Here is a 20,717-nt window from a genome sequence, read left to right as displayed (position 1 = left end):
TTATTATTATTATTATTATTATTTAGTTGTAGTACTATTAGCATTTATAACATAGGGCTTTTTCTTCTGCATAGATATGGCTTGTCATTATTATTATTATTATTATTAGTAGTAGTAGTAGTAGTAGTAGTAATAGTTTAGATGTTAGTAATAGTTTAGCACCCTCTCTTCTTCTGCATGGATGTGGCGTGTCATTATTAGTATTATTATTAGTTTAGATGTTAGAACATAGCTCCCTCTCTTCTTCTGCATGGACTTGCTGTATTAGTGTCATTATTATTATTATTATTATTATTAGAAGTAGTAGTAGTAGTTTATATGTTAGAACACAGGACCCTCTTTAATTCTGCATGGATATGGCGTGTCATTATTAGTAGTATTATTAGTATTGGTTTAGATGTTATAACACAGGACCCGCTTTTCTTCTGCATGGACTAACTGTATAAGTTTTATTATTATTATTTTTATTATTAGTAGTAGTAGTAGCAGTAGTAGTAGTAGTAGTTTAGATGTTATAACACAGGACCCTCTATACTTCTGCATGGATATGGAGTGTCATTATTAGTAGTATTATTAGTATTAGTTTAGATGCTATAAAACAGGACCCTCTATACTCCTGCATGGATATGGAGTGTCATTATAAGTAGTATTATTAGTATTAGTTTAGATGTTAGAACACGGGAGCCTCTCTTCTGCATGGATATGGAGTATCATTATTAGTAGCATTATTAGTATAACACAGGACCCTCTCTTCTTCTGCATGGATATGGAGTATCATTATTAGTAGCATTATTAGTATTATTAGTATAACACAGGACCCTCTCTTCTTCTGCATGGACTTGCCTGTGTCATTAGAATCTGCCTGGTGCACGGATGTTGATGGAGTAGTAGGCAACCTGTGTGCAGCATGCAGGACCTGCCTTTCTCCCCAGTATTGATCCGGGCAGCCATTCATCTCCGCCATAGCAGACATGGAATCATTTTCGCATTACAGTAGCCAGGATTTGCTTTTAATTCATATTTAAAGCTGCAGCCGGCCCCGCGGAGCTCTCAGCGCAAAGACTGGAGGCGCCTAATTAATAATAAGGCAGAAACGAAGGAAGGCTGCTCCGTGTCAATTATTCATGGCCGTATCTATGGCTCACTAATACTAATACTGCTTCCAAAATTTCTACTACACGGAGGCAGCTCTCCCTGCACTGATCAATACCTCCATCTATGTGGGGTGCAGATGAGTGTATTATGCCTGTATGTAAAGTGTGTGTGCATGTAGGGATCTTGTCTGCGCCTTTGTTTGTGTATGGTTTTTGCGCGCGTATACCTGTGCGTATAGCTGTGCGTATACCTGCGCGTATAGCTGTGCGTATACCTGTGCATATAGCTGTGCGTATACCTGTGCGTATAGCTGTGCGTATACCTGTGCTATACCTGCGCTATACCTGTGCGTGTACCTGCGCGTATACCTGCGCCTATACCTGTGCGTGTACCTGCACGTGTAGGTAGAGCCGTGTTTTGTATGCAGTACTGTACTGATCTGTGACACGATCGGCCTGACTCCTGTCCACATGGTCCTGCTACTATAGAGATCTAACCCCTGATACTGTAATAGACATTGGTCCTGTGTTGGAGCCATCCACCGGATCATTCCAACCACCAGGACAATAGGTCCAAATGGCAAACAAGGCTTATCAGTGCCTGGTGTTCTCCAGCCCTGGCTCCTGTGAGGGGCTCATCCTGCTCAGATAAGTAGTTAGTGATGAACTAATGGTCAGATAGAGGGAGAGACCCCCACATGAAGGCCGCTTCAATGCATCTTAACAAAAGTGTAATTTTCCCCTCTTGCAAAGCAGAAAGGCAGGAGTGTGAATGAGAAATATCGACCACTATGAGAATATGAGCAGATGCTCCATCTCCCAATACCACAGGGCTGCATCCATCCTCTCTGCCCGGCCGGCCTACGGAAGGGTTAATACATGGAGCCCCTAGATGCAATGTATCACCTGATACTTTAAAGGTTTATCCGAGGAACACATTTATTTCTTGGCTCAGATGACTTCCCTATGAATCATTTGTCAGAATATTCAGATTGCTACTTTGCCCTCAGCCTCTGTACTGGACCATGGGGTTTATCCCTGTTCCTCCTTATGTGCTCCCTTCTTTTTAAACTAATAATAATAATTAAGAAAAGAACAACCCCCTCCCCCCCATTATGTTACTTTGTAGCGACAGATGTAGATGTATTTGTAGATGGACAAGTTTGCAGGAAGCTCTGGAGAAATGTAACTGTCCAGCTGGCAGCTGTGGCTTCTGGAGTCTTCACGCGTCACCTTTGACATCCTGCCTATTGCAGAAGAGCTGACCACTGCAAGCTGTCACCATCACCGACACATGGCCAGCAGTCCTCCTACAGTCCAGGGACAGCACACCCTGCTCAGGCACTGCACAAAGCCAGCCCCATGATACTGCCCCAGCACACCCATACAATGACTATCATAATATACTGCCCCAATACAACCATACAAACACTATCACAATATACTGCCCCAGCACAGCCATACAAGGACTATCATAATATACTGCCCCAATACAACCATACAAGGACTATCACAATATACTGCCCCAGCACACCCATACAAGGACTATCATAATATACTGCCCCAATACAACCATACAAGGACTATCACAATATACTGCCCCAGCACACCCATACAAAGACTATCATAATATACTGCCCCAATACAACCATACAAGGACTATCACAATATACTGCCCCAGCACACCCATACAAGGACTATCATAATATACTACTCCAATACAACCATACAAGGACTTTCACAATATACTGCCCCAGCACAACCACACAAGGACTATCACAATATACTGCCTCAGCACACCCATACAATGACTATCATAAAATACTGCCCCAGCACAGCCATACAAAGCCTATCACAATATTCCACCCCAGCACACCCATACAAAGACTAACACAATATACTGCTCCAGCACAACCATACAAGGACTATCACAATATACTGCTCCAGCACAACCATACAAGGACTATCACAATATACTGCTCCAGCACAACCATACAGGGACTATCACAATATACTGCTCCAGCACAACAATACAATGACTATCACAATATAATGCTCCAGCACAACCCTACAAAGACTATCACAATATACTGCCCCAGCACAACCATACAATGACTATAACAACATACTGTCCCAGCACAGCCGTAAAAAATGCTATCACAATATACTGCCCCAGCACAGCCATACAAAGACTATCACAATATACTGTCCCAGCAAAGCCATACAAAGGCTATCGCAATATACTGACCCAGCACAACCATACAAAGACTATCACAATATACTGCCCCAGCACAACCATACAAGGACTATCACAATATACTCCCCCAGCACAACAATACAAGGCCTATCACAATATACTGCCCCAGCACAGGCATAAAAAGACTATCACAATATACTGCCCCAGCACAACCATACAAGGACTATCACAATATACTGTCCCAGCACAGCCATACAAAGACTATCACAATATACTGCACCAGCACAACCATACAATCACTATAATACTATACTGCCCCAGCACAGCCGTACAAATATTATCACAATATACTGTCCCAGCACATCAATGCAAAGCCTATCACAATATACTGCCCCAGCACAACAGTACAATGACTATCACAATATAATGCTCCAGCACAACCCTACAAAGACTATCACAATATACTGCCCCAGCACAACCATACAATGACTATAACAACATACTGTCCCAGCACAGCCGTAAAAAATGCTATCACAATATACTGCCCCAGCACAGCCATACAAAGACTATCACAATATACTGTCCCAGCAAAGCCATACAAAGGCTATCGCAATATACTGACCCAGCACAACCATACAAAGACTATCACAATATACTGCCCCAGCACAACCATACAAGGACTATCACAATATACTCCCCCAGCACAACAATACAAGGCCTATCACAATATACTGCCCCAGCACAGGCATAAAAAGACTATCACAATATACTGCCCCAGCACAACCATACAAGGACTATCACAATATACTGTCCCAGCACAGCCATACAAAGACTATCACAATATACTGCACCAGCACAACCATACAATCACTATAATACTATACTGCCCCAGCACAGCCGTACAAATATTATCACAATATACTGTCCCAGCACATCAATGCAAAGCCTATCACAATATACTGCCCCAGCACAACAGTACAAGGACTATCACAATATACTGCCCCAGCACAGCCGTACAAATATTATCATAATATACTGTCCCAGCACAGCCATACAAAGACTATCACAATATACTGCCCCAGCGCAACCATACAAGGACTATCGCAATGTACTGCACAAGCACAGTCATGCAAAACCTATCACAATATACTGCCCCAGCAAAATCATACAATGACTATCATAATATACTGCCCCAGCACAACCATACAAGGACTATCGCAATATACTGCACAAGCACAGCCGTACAAATATTATCATAATATACTGTTCCAGCACAGCCATACAAGGACTATCACAATATACTGCCCGAGCACAACCATACGAACACTATCATAATATACTGCCCCAGCACAACCATACAAGGACTATCACAATATACTGCCCCAGCGCAACCATACAAGGACTATCACAATATACTGCCCCAGCACAGCCATACAAGGACTATCCCAATATACTGCCCCAGCACAACAGTACAAGGACTATCACAATATACTGCCCCAGCACAGCCATACAATCACTATCATAATATACTGCCCAGCACAACCATACAAGGACTATTACAATATACTGCCCCAGCACAGCCATACAAGGACTATCACAATATACTGCCCCAGCACAGCCATACAATCACTATCATAATATACTGCCACAGCACAACCATACAAGGACTATTACAATATACTGCCCCAGCACAGCCATACAAGGACTATCACAATATACTGCCACAGCACAGCTTAACAAGGATCACAATATACTGCCCCAGCACAATCATACAAGGAATATCACAATATACTGCCCCAGCAGCACAACCATACAAGGACTATCACAAAATTCTGCCCCCGCACTATCATTCTAAACCAATGCCAATATACTGCCCCAGCATTGCCATACAAAGACAATCACAATGTCCTGCTCCAGCATTATCATATAAATGCAATCACCATGTACTGTGCAAGCTGTATAACGCAAAGCAATTACAATAACCTGTTCCAACACCTTTATATAGTCAGTGATAATAGGGCATACAAGCAGCGAGCACCATCACATAGAACCAGTCACAAAGTCAACATATAATATTCCAGCAAAGCCAATCACAACATACTGCTCAATGCTTTGTAAAACCAATCACAAAATGTCGCCCAAGCCATGGTGTGTCTAGTAGGAGGCAGATCACAACACACTCTACCAGGATTTCTCACATTATATGTATACATTTTGTGCATATTACATACATGTGTATGTGCGGGTCTCTGACAGATAACTTTATACTTTATATTCATTTTATCTGCAAACTGCACAATAGATAGAGAAATAACATACAAAGCAACAGCAACTTTATATTCTGCAGAAATCTGTTTTTCATTACATTGTACTATTGTATATATTTTATATATATTTAATATTAAGTGTATTGACTATTGAGTGATTTATTAATTCATGCGTGTTACTTTCTTGCTTTATGTGGTTATGGAGAATATAGTTATTCATCTGTCCTAACTTTCCACAAATAAATTGTTAAAACACCCTATACTACATCTGTGTGTGTATCTAGGTAAATATATATATATATATATATATATATATGTATACATATATATATTATATTTATATATATATATGTGTGTGTGTATGTGTATGTATATATATGTGTGTGTGTGTATATATATATATATATATATATGTGTGTGTGTGTGTGTGTGTGTGTGTGTATATATATGTGTGTGTGTGTATATATCTGTGTGTGTATCTAGGTAAATATATATATATATATATATATATATATATATGTATACATATATATATTATATTTATATATATATGTGTGTGTGTATGTGTATGTATATATGTGTGTGTGTGTATATATATATATATATATATATATATGTGTGTGTGTATATATATATATATATGTGTGTGTGTGTGTGTGTGTGTGTGTGTATATATATGTGTGTGTGTGTGTGTGTGTGTGTGTGTATAGCATAGTGTGTGCCTGTGAGTTTCTATCACTTGTGCTACCCCTGTGAATACATTATTATCCAGCATTGATCTTATTTAATGTAGATGTGTTTGCTCTCAAGGCCATTTTACCTCCTTTTTACACTGAGGGTGATTGGCTTTTACCAGTCCCACTCACTGTACTGGTATTAGCAGCAGTTCAGTATCAGGGACAGATACATTATCTAATCAATGATTAGAAATATTTCCCATCGCATTCACTTGTTTTGTGTCATGAAATGATTTTCTAACCAATTAATGGTCAAAAGCATTTAATAAAGATGGAATTGGAGAAAAAGAAGCTGTCCATCCCTCTTTCTAGGTGCGGGCTGCCCCTGTCTGCAGCCAGGGAGGGAAGGGACACACAATAGACACATCTGTACTTGGGGGGGTCTTGTCCTGACACCTGCACAGCCCCTGGCAGGACACAGAGGATAATGTGGAGAAGATACCTGGGTGCAACGTATGGAAGGAACAGATCACCCACTACAGCCATGCCGGTTCACTCACTGGAAGATGTGGCAGATACAAGGTGCCAGGCTGTGCCAAGAAGGTGTCTGCTTAATAGGAATCGCCTTGATGTAAGGAGTAAAGAGGAAACCCGGAAGTTAAAATTAAAATTCAATTTGAGCAGCAGACAGGCACTTGTAATGCAAAGTCACCAAATGGGAGGGACATGGAGAAGTCATTACTAGACATACTGGGGACAGTGCCAGCGACTCTATTAACACTACTGGGTGCTTCATGCCTACACCACAGTACATACATGGACAATCTATTATAGTGTGCAATATTCTGAACATGATCATACTATATCCATATCAGAGTGATTGTAGAATACACACATGGACCCACTATAATATATTATTACATAATAATCATACTATATCCATATCAGAGTGATTGTAGAATACATACATGGACCCACTATATCATTATATACTAATTATACTATATCCATATCAGAGTGATTGTAGTATAAATACATGGACCCACTATAATATATCATTATATAATAATCATACTATATCCATATCAGAGTGATTGTAGAATACATACATGGACCCACTATAATATATTATTACATAATAATCATACTATATCCATATCAGAGTGATTGTAGAATACATACATGGACCCACTATAATATATTATTACATAATAATCATACTATATCCATATCAGAGTGATTGTAGCATAGATACATGGACCCACTATAATATATCATTATATAATAATCATACTATATCCATAGTGGTTGTAGCATAAATACATGGACCCACTATAATATATAATTATATACTAATCATACTATATCCATATCAGAGTGATTGTAGTATAAATACATGGACCCACTATAATATATAATTATATACTAATCATACTATATCCATATCAGAGTGATTGTAGAATACATACATGAACCCACTATAATATATCATTTTATACTAATCATACTATATCCATATCAGAGTGATTGTAGCATAGATACATGGACCCACTATAATATATTATTATATACTAATCATACTATATCCATATCAGAGTGATTGTAGAATACACAAATGGACCCACTATAATATATCATTATATAATAATATTAATAATAATACTATATCTATAGTGATTGTAGTATAAATACATGGACCCACTATAATATAACATTACATAATAATAATGATAGTGATTGTAGAACTACAAGGCACAGCAGCTCTGGTGACTACAACGGGCAGCAATCAAGGGTTACTATCCTTCCTAGTAATGTCCTTATTATATACATGACTGGTGGGATTCTTAAAGGGGAGCTCCACACACAAATCCTTGCAGAGTGAAGCTTACACAAGTGTCCAGGTTCTCGGGGCTGGAGAACTATGGCCCATAGAATTGGGGTGGGCATTTCCTGCCTAGAAGCAGACCTATGGCTGATGACCGGGAACAATAGGCACAGCCCGTGTAGATTAGACACGGCCATGGCTACTGCTCGCTGGCATCTGCCTTCTACATGTAAATAGGAGCCTTCTTAGGAGTGGGATGTGACAGGCGCATGCGCGGTGCGGCTCGCCAGCTGCAGGGGCAGCAGCTCAGTGACTACACATTGATCAGTGAGGGACATGGCAGGAGATGGCGAGGGGACTGAGCAGACTGCAATCACCGCCGCCGCTGCTCTCCTAAAGGGGAACGGGCCTTGAAGCGCAGTGACCCCGAGCCCCGTCTGTCTAATGGTAATAAGCGGAGCGGAGGACAAGTGCCAGTGTTCCCGGGACGTGTCACCCACACGCCACATACATGTGCTGTCCACACGCCTGCACGCCTCATCATGAACGTCCAGCTGACCATGGACAATATTGGCGATCTGCACGGGGTGAGCCATGATCCGGGATCGGCCACTGCTGATCTGATGACCGGCAGCCCCCACCACAGAGGATCGGTGACACACCGCAGCAACCACCTGGCTGCTCATCCCAGATCCATGGGCATGGCTTCCATCCTGGACGGAGGAGAATACCACCATCACCACCACCGGCCCCCAGACCATGCCTTAACGGGGGCACTGCACCCCACCATGACCATGGCGTGTGACACCCCACCGGGCATGAGCATGAGCAGCACCTACACCACCCTCACCCCTCTGCAGCCCCTGCCACCCATCTCCACCGTGTCAGACAAGTTCCCCCATCATCACCACCACCACCACCACCACCATCATCCCCACCAGCGGATACCGGGCAATGTCAGCGGCAGCTTCACCCTCATGAGGGATGACAGAGGGCTGACTTCCATGAACAATCTGTACACCCCCTACCACAAGGAGGTCACCGGGATGGGACAAAGCTTGTCGCCGCTCTCCGGATCTGGTCTTGGGAGCATCCACAATGCCCAGCAAGGCTTGCCTCACTACCCTCACCCCAGTGCCACCATGCCTACCGAGAAAATGCTCACCCCCAATGGCTTTGAAGCCCATCACCCTGCCATGTTGACCAGGCATGGTGAACAACATCTCACCCCGCAATCTGCTGGCATGGTGCCTATCAATGGGATCCCTCATCACCCTCATGCCCATTTAAATGCCCAGACTCACGGGCAAATCCTGGGCTCCACAAGGGAGCAGAACCCTTCATCTGTGACTGGATCACAAGTCAACAATGGAAGTAATTCAGGGCAAATGGAAGAAATCAATACCAAAGAAGTGGCTCAGAGAATCACCACCGAGCTCAAGCGGTACAGCATCCCCCAGGCGATCTTTGCGCAGAGGGTGCTGTGCCGCTCCCAAGGGACCCTCTCAGATCTGCTGAGGAACCCCAAACCTTGGAGCAAACTCAAATCTGGCCGGGAGACCTTTCGCAGGATGTGGAAGTGGCTGCAGGAGCCTGAATTCCAGAGGATGTCAGCTCTCAGGCTAGCAGGTGAGCCCCCCTCCCAAAATGTAGCCCTTGTTCTATTGTGCTCTCATCTCTGAAGGCTTTGGGACCTGGTTCTTCCTACTTCATTGCTGCTTTTGTGCTTTCTTGCACACTACAAATAGTCACCTGTCCCCTGCCACTTATATTTGTAGATGGGTCCATCTTCTGGGAGCACCTGCATCCTTCAGAGGGTCCTCTCCTGCCATTTCTGCATTCCACACCATCTCTAGCCTGTCATTGTCACCCTGATCATCGCACCCTGGCATGTCCACCACCACCATACAATAGGGTCGCCTTAGTCCCATCTCAGGACTGTGTCTGGAAAGAATCCATGGGCACTATTATTCTATCAGGTGGGACCAGTATATAGAAGATGAGGCAGATCCCACTCTTATCTCCCACCCATTGTCTACCAGTTCCTATCGACTGATTGATGCCTATCTGCTGATCGATAAATCAATACTTGCAGAGACTATATTGAGTCAGTGGAAGCAGCAATAGATACAGGGCAGTAAAAATGCAAGAAGAGCAGGCGTTTAACATAAAGGCAAGCAATTAGCAATCCCATTTGTCATGATGTGTGTGGGGTTTCCACGTCTATGAGGGGAGCTGGTGTCAGGGAGATGCTCTTTGTCTCACCATGTCCTGTACTTTAGGGTCTACTTCTAATTCCTGGTCCAATGCAAGGATAGCCTGAGAGCTAGCCCTGCATCCTCCATAGGACTGCAATGCTTATTATCCTATGGGGCAGCCCATACAGCTGATGTCTTTACTATTATTATTAGTAGTATTAATATGTTCCTATTATTACTACTACTAGCAATACTCTAGTGTCTGTGTAGCATGCCTGAAGCCTAATCTCCTGCAGATTTGTGCAAAGTGATTCCCAGAGTTTAATAGAAAGCAGAGTCTTATTTGAGGGATTAATTAACTGGCAGCTCTTCATTAATCCGTCCCTGGAGAATGGCAGGCAGGCAGGCAGTGTGAGGTGCTCCACAGCACCAGACCCCTACATCATGGGGATCTGGGCTAGCCTGTCACTGTGTAGCATGCCCCAAAATCTATACTTGCACTAGGATATGGTTTATAGAAGATTATTTCTACTGTAATGACATTCAGGACACTGCTACACAATGCCAGGATGCAGCCTGTAAAGCCATCACTTGTATGTACACGTCTAAAGGATATATACTGCCAAACCTTCATACGAAAGTGCAGGGAGGCAAAGAGCACAGCTCCCTGTGATTCCCGGGAAGGCAGCGATTGATCAGGAGAAGTTCTCTTCGATTTACAGGGTATTTTTACCACAATTCGGTGGAACTGAATCTCCATTTATTTACATGGATCAATAGTGGAAACAAGCGCTTGACTAAGAATGTAGGATCCCCTTCTTGGCGTTATCTAGGCATTAATCTGCCAATCTGGATGAGAGGGCTGCCCACCTACTGCATACCGATCCCTTCTACTCCCTCCCACACATATGGACAGTATATATTATATTTATAGGTACAGGATGTACTGATAGACAAAAATATTCCCGTCCACATAGACGGAGAGAGAAAAATATATTTGTGTGATATGTCAGTTCTAATTCCAATAAGAACACACCGACATAATATTATATTTATTTCCATATTCCAATACACATAGTTATTAGGATTACCAGTTACAATAATTTTCTGCCTGTATACATCGTGATTTGTAATTAAAGGCACGATCGTTTTTATCTTCCTTTCATTTTCGTTTAAATTCTATTTAACATGAACAGAAAAATCAATAACTCTAAACAGTGATCGTTAAAGGCACACAAATATATATATATATGTAGATATTAGACAGTGCACTTTCAAAGCAAAATGTAATATTTAAATAAAGAAAAAATAATACTATGATGATAATACATAATACATTATTTTTTATTATTATTTAAAGATCTTATTTAATAAATATCTCATAAAAACATTTAAAATGTAACATTTCACTTATTTAAAGGCTGCTGAATGTGCTTTTTTATATATATTGCTGATACTTGTAGGTTTTATTACAAGACTGTTGGTAGATGAAGAATATGTTGCTGTGTTTCAGTATTTTTCTGACAGCGCAGCACTACCAGAAATGGGGATTTTACCTAAGAAATGAATAACACCTGTGTCAGTGAATAGCCATTTCCTTTCTAGATATCTACCTGACTCTTAAGATGTTATGGTGCCACAGGAGTCTTTTTTGGGGGGGGGCTTTTGTGACTTGGAAATCTCTGCAGATGAATGCAGCACAGTGGATAGGCTAAGTGTAAGTTTTGAAGAATACCAGTGCATATGCTTTACTTTAGTGGTGTCAACCTACCCTGAGACCGGTATGTCATTTTAAATTTGTTTCTGGGCCTCAGTTTAGATAGAAATGATTTTCTGCCATAATAGGCCTCTGTTGGTGTCCAGGGGTTGCTTGTGTTCTCTGATTCAATCCATGTTATTCCACACACTTGGGGCTTCCTCTCATTTTTCACAATGGGCATCAAACACATTCAGTTTAGGCATTTTCTTTACACTCTATTGGATTTACTTTTGTACTTTTATATAGCCCTAGCTCTTTCTAGGACTGGAAACAATTGCTGATCAATATAAGTTCATGATTCCTGGATATCTGGACATTCGGCCACATTTCTCATATTATTTTACAACAGAGGCCAATGTATCATTTCTTACAGTATTAACATAGAATTGTCCTACTTAATACATGGCTTATTTTAAACAAACTAAGGTTTCTTTAAAAAAAAAAACATGCTGTAAAATGAAATGAATTATTATTCCTATGACATTTGTAAATGGAAGATTACTAGTTAGGAGATTAGAGAATGAAGTGGTTTATAATCCTGATATAAAGAAATCATATTATTGTTATTCTTTGTAAATCCATAATTTACTGTTTATTTGCATGATTGAAATTGTATATATATATTTTTTTATATAAAATAACTTTTCATGATCCCTGAGTCACTTCAAACTGGAAGTGAAACTATCACAAGTAGTGCCAGTGAGTTCTCTACTGAACTTCTTGGAAACTGACAGTCACAGCCATGAGCACTTCTAATCCACTCTTTCCTAATAATTATTAAAAGAAAATAAATGAAAGTGATGATTTTATAGATTATTTTGGACCTTCTATCTATCTCTCATAAATAAATTAGAATATAACATGAAGGAAAGTCCACTAAAGGCTATGTAATAATATGGCTCTATAAAGTTAGAAGGTTTCATAGACTATTTCTTCTTAATTAATGAACATATTGCTACATAGTAGCACAATGAGTGGTAATAGATTAATTCATTTACTTCTGGTTACTCCAACATAAGGGCCAGAGACTGCTGCACACATCAGATAAGTACTGTTTAGTATCAAAGGGCAGAAGTGCAGCCATCAGAGGCTTTGCTGTTTACAGAATGATTGGCTTCTACAGTACACTACAGTACTAAAGTTTATTGCTATTATACTAATACAGAAATCACAGTAAATGACATATGGTAATACCACCTTTATTCAAAAGTAGATACACACACAATACATTCTTTTACTTCTTAACCTTTCAAATGTCTTCTTCCATGGTCTCTAAATTGAAGACACAAGAGTTAACTAGGATTCAGGTTTTTAATGTGGGTATTAAAACTGTTCAGATACTTTTTTCCTAATAAGCATACATTAAATATTTTTTTGTGATGTTCCTTTTAATTCTTGCAGCACACCATGGTACAAATCATAGAAGTCCAGTGTAGCTCATGTATATTCTTTTGGAACTCTAGAAAGTTGGATCCATCTGGTCACCTTTGCTGACCTCTTAACTTCTGTTCTTCACTTAGTTTGTTCTCAGTTTGCCTATAGGTCCTTGTTCAGCCAATTATGATAACTGATTACTCTCAGTTTTCAATGGACATAGCAATATATCTCCTAAGTAAGTAGTAAGCGCTCATGTTCTTCACCTTCCTTTAATGAATTACATTATTCCTACAACACAATTACTTCTGAATCAGATTGGGACAGATGGGCCTCACTCATGACATATGCATTCTGATCATGACAACCCTTCGAAAGGACTAACGTTCAATGATGTTTGATCTTCCTGTACACCTGTTGCCTTCGCGCAGGGAAACATCATAGAAACATGACATCAGGTAGTTTTAAATACTATTTGGCTACACCATAGCAATTAACCCATCCGCCATCGCCAGCTCTCACTGATAAATCACATTGGTCTGTAAAGGGAAGATGGATATGCTAAGAATTGGGTAATATAGAGAAGGCCTAGCATCTAACACTTTTACACATTGATCATTACTCATTTGTTTCTCTGGATTGGTTTGAACTTATTTAAGGCCCTGAAACGACAGGGGGATAAGAAAGAAAGCTATACTTGGTCATCTATAATACATGGCACCATAATAATTAAATGCAGGCTATGTTATTATGCCGCTTGTGTTCAGAGAATTGTTATCAGGCTACCAGTCATTATGAAGGATGTCATACCCTTAGACGTGGGCCAGGAATTTTCAGCAGCAGTTACAAGAGATATCTGATATCTGCTATACTGTAACTCATTTACCTTATGACTGGGCTACTCACAAGTAAAATCCTACAGGCGCAAAATACAATATATACAGTGGGAAGACTGCAGTAAGAAATCATATAAACTGACTTGCAAATTTTGCCGCAAGTGTCGTGTAGAGCCGAAATATGCAAACTTTTAGCTTTTTTCATGACGGTCTAGTCACTTTTCCAAAAAGTGGGCGTGGTGTGGGTGGGAAGAGGCAGGCCACAGTGGGGATTTCCATGGCCCCACCCATGGAACATGAGCATTAGAAGACCGCCGTACATTACACCAGAAGTCTTCTCCAGCTCCTGACTGGAGTAGAGTTCAGTTTCTGGTGCATGGACAGAGGATTAAGAGGCGCACGCCTCTTAATAAATTGTGTGGATTTCCCACCAGTGTGGTTTTTTATTAAGGCCTCTTGCACACAAACGTTTTTTTTTTCCTTTACGTTCCATTTTTTTCATTCCGTATACGGTCCGTATATGAAACCATTCATTTCAATGAGTCCGCAAAAAAAACGGAATGTATTCCACATACATTCTGTTTTTCCGTTCCGTTCAAAGATAGAACATGTCCTATTAGGCCTCTTGCACACGACCGTATGGCTTTTTCTGTATTTTGCAGCCCGCAAAAAACAGATCCGCAAAAAATACGGATGACGTATGTGTGCATTCCGTTTTTTTGCGTAACAGAACAATAATCCGTTATGCAGACAATAATAGTACATGTTCTATGTTTGAACGGAACGGAAAAACGGAAATACGGAAACGGAAGGAATACGGAGTACCTTCCGTATTTTTTTGCAGATCCATTGAAATGAATGGTTCCATATAAGGTCCATATACGGAATGCAAAAAATGGAATGGAAACGGGAAAAAAAAAAAACGTTCGTGTGCAAGAGGCCTTATTGTCCACATAGGATAGGACAAGGATAGTACTGTTCTATTAGGGGCCAGATGTTCCATTCCGCAAAAATGGAATGCACACGGATGTCATCCATATTTTTTACGGATCCGTTTTTTTGCAGACAGCAAAATACTGAAAAAGACTGGTGTGTGAAACCCCGGTCTTTAGTACATGACCCCCACTGAGTTAATATTTTCCCTTGTTAGGAGATGATGAAATGTAAAATTGGGATCACTTAAAGCTTCCTGATTTTGCAGAGAACATTTAATATAATTATATATGTTTGTAACAAAAAATCTAAAAAGTGCATTTTTCAGAAAGGGGTTATCCATGAAAAGTATTACTATGCAATGAGTAGGGCATTTCAAATGAAGTATTATTACAGTATACATGCAATAAAATTATTGTTAGATTTTCTATGTACATTACATTTGCCTCTCTGGTAGTATCCCCTGCTATTTCTCCTGTGGCTCAAATTCTGGTCCATCTTTTCCTGCATTTAGTGGTGGACTGACATGATCAGTAGCTTCCTGGACTGACATGATCAGTAGCTTCCTGGACTGACATGATCAGTAGCTTCCCTGCGCCCTTCCTTCTGTAGTGATCTTACAGAGGAGCAGACACCTCTTATTGCATTGCACAGCACTCCTGGTAGATGCAGGTGCTTGGCAATAACATTGGCTGAACTGCTGCCCATCCATAGAAATCAAGAGACAAGAGCTCCATAGAGGTGGGTAAAGAAAGAGGAAAAGGGTAAAAATTACACAAGGAAAATTGGCCTGGAATGGCACAGCTACATGCCATACTTTGCTGTTATCGTTTATTACATTGATGCATCACAACTTTACATGCATAGGGCAAACTATACAGAAGCAAGGAGACTGTAGGCTAGAAATGCAAGGTCTAAATTCTTGACCAACTGATGGTGAAGACTAAACAATCCTAAAAACAGGGGAGGACAAGGCCCAGGAGCCAAGTAGCCAACAAACCTATAACTTTGCTGTTGGCTTCTGCTTTCTTGGGTTGTTTGCTACCAATATCTATGGAAGTTCTAATTATCTAGTCCCTAAAGCTCAAAATTTTCATGTGAAAAATTCAAAAATGAAAAAAGTCGTCTGTGAGTTTGTCCTTCCTTAAAACTGTAGCAGTGTTCTAAAAGTATATGGCCCTTTCATTTTTGGTACTTACTCATCCTGATCTGCACCCATTGTAGGATTTCTTATGTTTTTTCTTATCAGACACTACAAATTCTGTACAAGTAAATAAAAAATATTGGCGAGCAGAAGGTAGAACGTGTGTCTCAATATGGAAACTACTGTACAGTGAGGAACAGAAGTATTTGAACACCCTGCGATTTTGCAAGTTCTCCCACTTAGAAATCAGGGAGGAGTCTGAAATTCACATTGTAGGTGCATTCCCACTCTGAGAGACAGAATAAATTTAAAAAAATCAGGAAATCACATTGTATGATTTTTAAAGAATTTGTTTGTCTTGCACTGAAGAACATAAGTATTGGAACACCTGAGATAATCAGTGTTAATAATTGGTACAGAAGCCTTTGTTTGCAATTTCAGAGGTCAAACGTTTCCTGTAGTTCTTGACCAGGTTTGCACACATTGCAACATGGGTTTTGGCCCACTCCTCCACACAGATCTCCTCTAGATCTGTCAGGTTTCGGGGCTGTCACTGAGCAACACGGAGTTTCAGCTCCCTCTAAAGATGTTCTATTGGATTTAGGTCTGGAGACTGGATAGGCCACTCCAGAACCTTGATATGTTTCTTACGGAGCCACTCCTTGGTTATCCTGGCTGTGAGCTTCGGGTCGTTGTCATGTTGGAACACCCAGCCACGACCCATCTTCAATGTTTTGACTGAGGGAAGGAGGTTGTTGCTCAAAATGTCACAATAAATGGTCTCATTCACCCTTTCCTTATTACAGTGCAGTCGTCCTGTCCCCTTCACAGAAAAGTACCCCCAAAGCATGATGTTACCACCCCAATGCTTCACAGTAGGGATCGTGTTCTTGGGATGCAACTCATCCTTCTTTTTCCTCCAAACACGACGAGTGAAGTTTAGACCAAAAAGTTCTACTTTGGTCTCTTCTGACCACATTACTTTCTCCCATGCCTCCTCTGGATCAACCAGATGGTCATTGGCAAACTTCAGACGGGCTTGGAAATATGATGACTTGAGCAGGGGGACCTTCCGTGCAATGTATGATTTGAAACCATGACGGCGTAGTGTTCTACCGACAGTGACCTTTGAAACTGTGGTCCCAGCTCTCTTCATGTCATTGACCAGCTCCTCCCTTGTAGTTCTGGGCTGATTCCTCACCTTTCTTATCATCAGTGATACCCCACGAGGTGAGATCTTACATGGAGCCCCAGTCTGAGGGAGACTGACAGTCGTCTTTATCCTCTTCCATTTCCTAACAATTGCTACAACAGTTGATTTATTTTCACCAAGCTGCTTGGCAATTGCCCCATTGCCCTTTCCAGCCTTGTGGAGGTCCACAATTTTGTCTCTGGTGTCTCTTGACAGCTCTTTGGTCTTGCCCATGGCAGTTGTTGGCGTCTGACTGACTGACTGTGGGGTGGACAGATGTCTTTAAAGAGCTCAGACAGGTTCTACTAAGTTAGATTAATGAGTGGAGTATAGGTGGACTTTTTAAAGGCACAGTAACAGGTCTTTGAGAGCTGTTTCTCAGGTGTTCAAATACTTATGTTCAGCAGTGCAAGACAAATACATTCTTTAAAAATCATACAATGTGATTTCCTTTTTTTTTTTTTTTATTCTGTCTCTCAGAGTGGTGAGGGATTAGCTCTTTTTCGGGGGTCATTCTCACAATTATCTTCACAACAGCCGGATTGCAGGTCCACACGTGAGGTTTATTTTCACAGCAACAAAACACAAATTAAACAAAACAAACACCTGCCAATCTAGGCACTTGCTACTACAAAAACACAAGACCTGGCTCACCTAGATCAAGCGCTGTTCACATGTGGAACATAAATGCAGCTTTCTCCAGCCATACAGTCCAGATGATCCTTCAACAACTTTTTGGGGGATTGTGGCCCAGTAGTCCTCCCGACTCTTGCCTCGCGACCCTTGTTCCCAGGCATCACGGCGTCCCCTAACATCCCCGCTAGCACCTAGCCCTGTGGCCCCTCAGCCAGCCCGGCTGGGACCACTCATACAGAGCCTACAGCAGGACTCTGTTTCACAAAGACTCTCTCTCCCCTGACTGACAGTCTGGGCTAGGCTCTTATCCCAGACTGATTGCGTCACCTGGTGCTGCCTCAGACCTGATGACTGACGGGGAAGACATGGAAACTCCTGCCATAAATCTCCCCTAGCAGCTATGAGGCCTGTCACTGCCTCACAGTGGGAATGCACCTATAATGTAAATTTCAGACCCCGCCATGATTTCAAAAGTGGGAGAACAAGCGAAATTGCAGGGTGTTCAAATACTTCTGTTCCTCACTGTATATACACAATTTCATGCTGCCTCATAGTCAAAGTATGAGGGTTTATAACATCTTACTATGATGTCAGTTAAAGGGGTTAACCCACATTAATGGCATATCGCTAGGATTTGCCATCATTGTTAAAGAGGTGCAGGTCTCACCTCAGGGACCCACTCTTATCTAGAGAACAAGGACCCCGAAGTGAAAGACAGCACACCGTGCATGACTGACGTGCGCTCTATTTATCGCTAAGGGATTTCCAAAAATAGCCGAGCAAGCTGTCTTAGCCATTTTCTGAAGTTCCATAGTGGTAAATGGAGAGGGCACTGTGCGAGGGGGGCCATCTCTCCATTCACCGTTATGGGACTGCCAGAAATAGCCAAGCCATAGCTTTAATATTTTTAGAACTTCCAAAGCGATGAGCAAAGGTTGGCCGCGCATGCTCAGCTGCTCTCTATTCAATTTAAGGATCCCAATCTAGAGATAGGAGTGGGTCCCAGATGTAGGACCTGCACTTACCTGACTGATGGCATATCCAAGCAATATGCCATCAATATCCCAGATGGGAATACCCCGTTAAGTGATCCCAGCCAAAAAAAAGTTGTGATACTACCCAATTTGTATGTTGTGACTGTCGAGTGAATGTTCCACCAAAGATGCAACTTCTGTGCATCTTTGAGTTGCACACATAATGAGTTGCACTTGCACAATACGTACAAGTGAAGTAATTGTTACATTCCATCACACTGAAGAGTTATATAGACTATTCAGGGCCCAGGGTAAGCTTGGATTAACCCATATTGCAATGCAATGGCTGCCAGTAGTTGTCACCACTCAGCACCCATTTTCTGTGTAGCAGAGAAAATAGAGAAGGGTTTAGAAAGGGGGCAGCTAATGTACTTTCCAGATACATTTTTTATTTTGAGGGGAAACCTTCTTTAACATGAGGGAATTTGTATAAAAATCTTTACCCACTGAGAATATGTAAGGTCGCTTATCACCACAAGTGTCATCTTCTGTCATGTGAAGGCTTGTGAATATAATGAGTCATACATACGAGATGACATTGAAGAGCAACTCAATGAGATCATTAGCTAATATCCCATGCATCAGATTATCTCATTGCAATCTATATTATTCTTTCCATTTACCAAGCATCCTGCATTGTCTTCATGTATAGATACACTGGAATCCGATAATTACTGATTGCTCATAATATAGTTCACAAGTTCAAATGGACAATACAGGAAATCTGATAATGTACTCTAGATATTATCAGTTATCAGCATGACATTCATCGTGTTTTCCTGTCATTAAGGGCTCGTTCACACAAATGTATTTTGCGTTCCGTATATGTGCCGTCTTCTGCGTTCCGCATACGGTCTGTATGCGGAACCGTATGTGGAACCATTCATTTTAATGGGTCCGCAAAAGTTTTGTCCTATTCTTGTCCATTTTGCGGACAAGAATAGGCATTTCTCTAATGGGCCTCCTGTTCCGTTCCGCAAATTGCGGACGGCACACGGGCGGCATTCGTTTTTTGCGGACCCGCAATTTGCGGAGTGCACAAAACAGCACGGTCGTGTGAACAAGCCCTAAAATAATGACTAGAGATGAACGAATTTCATATTTTCACATTTTTTATACTTTGTTTACTGGTAAAAGGTGAATTGCGTTATGAATTCCGTTACCACGGACCATAACGCAATTCTATGACGGAATGCATAACGGAATGCCTTTATAGGCATTGCGTTATTCATTAAGTCATAGTAGAAGTCTATGGGCTGCATAACAGATCCGTCCCGTTTCGGTTATGCAGGAGAGGACTCTAAAGGCATTTCGTTATGGTGGTATGTGGTAACGGAATTCATAACGCAATTCACCTTTTACCATAACCTGAAATTCGCTCATCTCTAATAGTGACATTATTATATTAATATCTTTCCAATTTAAATGTCACTAGATAATATATATATTTATCTCTTAGAAACAGTACAATTACGAGAATAAGACACATAGTAACATTGTTGCAATAAAGTAAGACAATAGAAACCCTAAAAATATTTATGGTTGACTTCA

General features: G+C 41.1%; 1 protein-coding gene across 2 annotated transcripts in view; it reads left to right on the top strand.

Moving 5' to 3' along the window:
• The first annotated feature begins 8,400 nt into the window (after window positions 1-8,400).
• ONECUT1 (one cut homeobox 1) overlaps window positions 8,401-20,717 on the top strand; it is a 38,887-nt gene continuing 26,570 nt past the window's right edge. Inside the window, exon 1 of one of the 2 annotated variants that reach the window (XM_044283279.1) lies at window positions 8,401-9,689. In XM_044283279.1, coding sequence (XP_044139214.1) covers window positions 8,603-9,689 — 1,087 coding nt within the window. In that variant the 5' untranslated portion in view covers window positions 8,401-8,602. The remainder of the gene's footprint in view (window positions 9,690-20,717) is intronic. The other variant, XM_044283278.1, reaches the window with a different exon arrangement.

This window comes from Bufo gargarizans, chromosome 2 (genome assembly GCF_014858855.1).
Source record: "Bufo gargarizans isolate SCDJY-AF-19 chromosome 2, ASM1485885v1, whole genome shotgun sequence".
In the NCBI taxonomy this organism is placed as follows: Eukaryota; Metazoa; Chordata; class Amphibia; order Anura; family Bufonidae; genus Bufo; species Bufo gargarizans.
The sequence above is the reverse complement of the archived record's forward strand: the minus strand, read 5'-3'. Positions and strand labels throughout refer to the sequence as shown.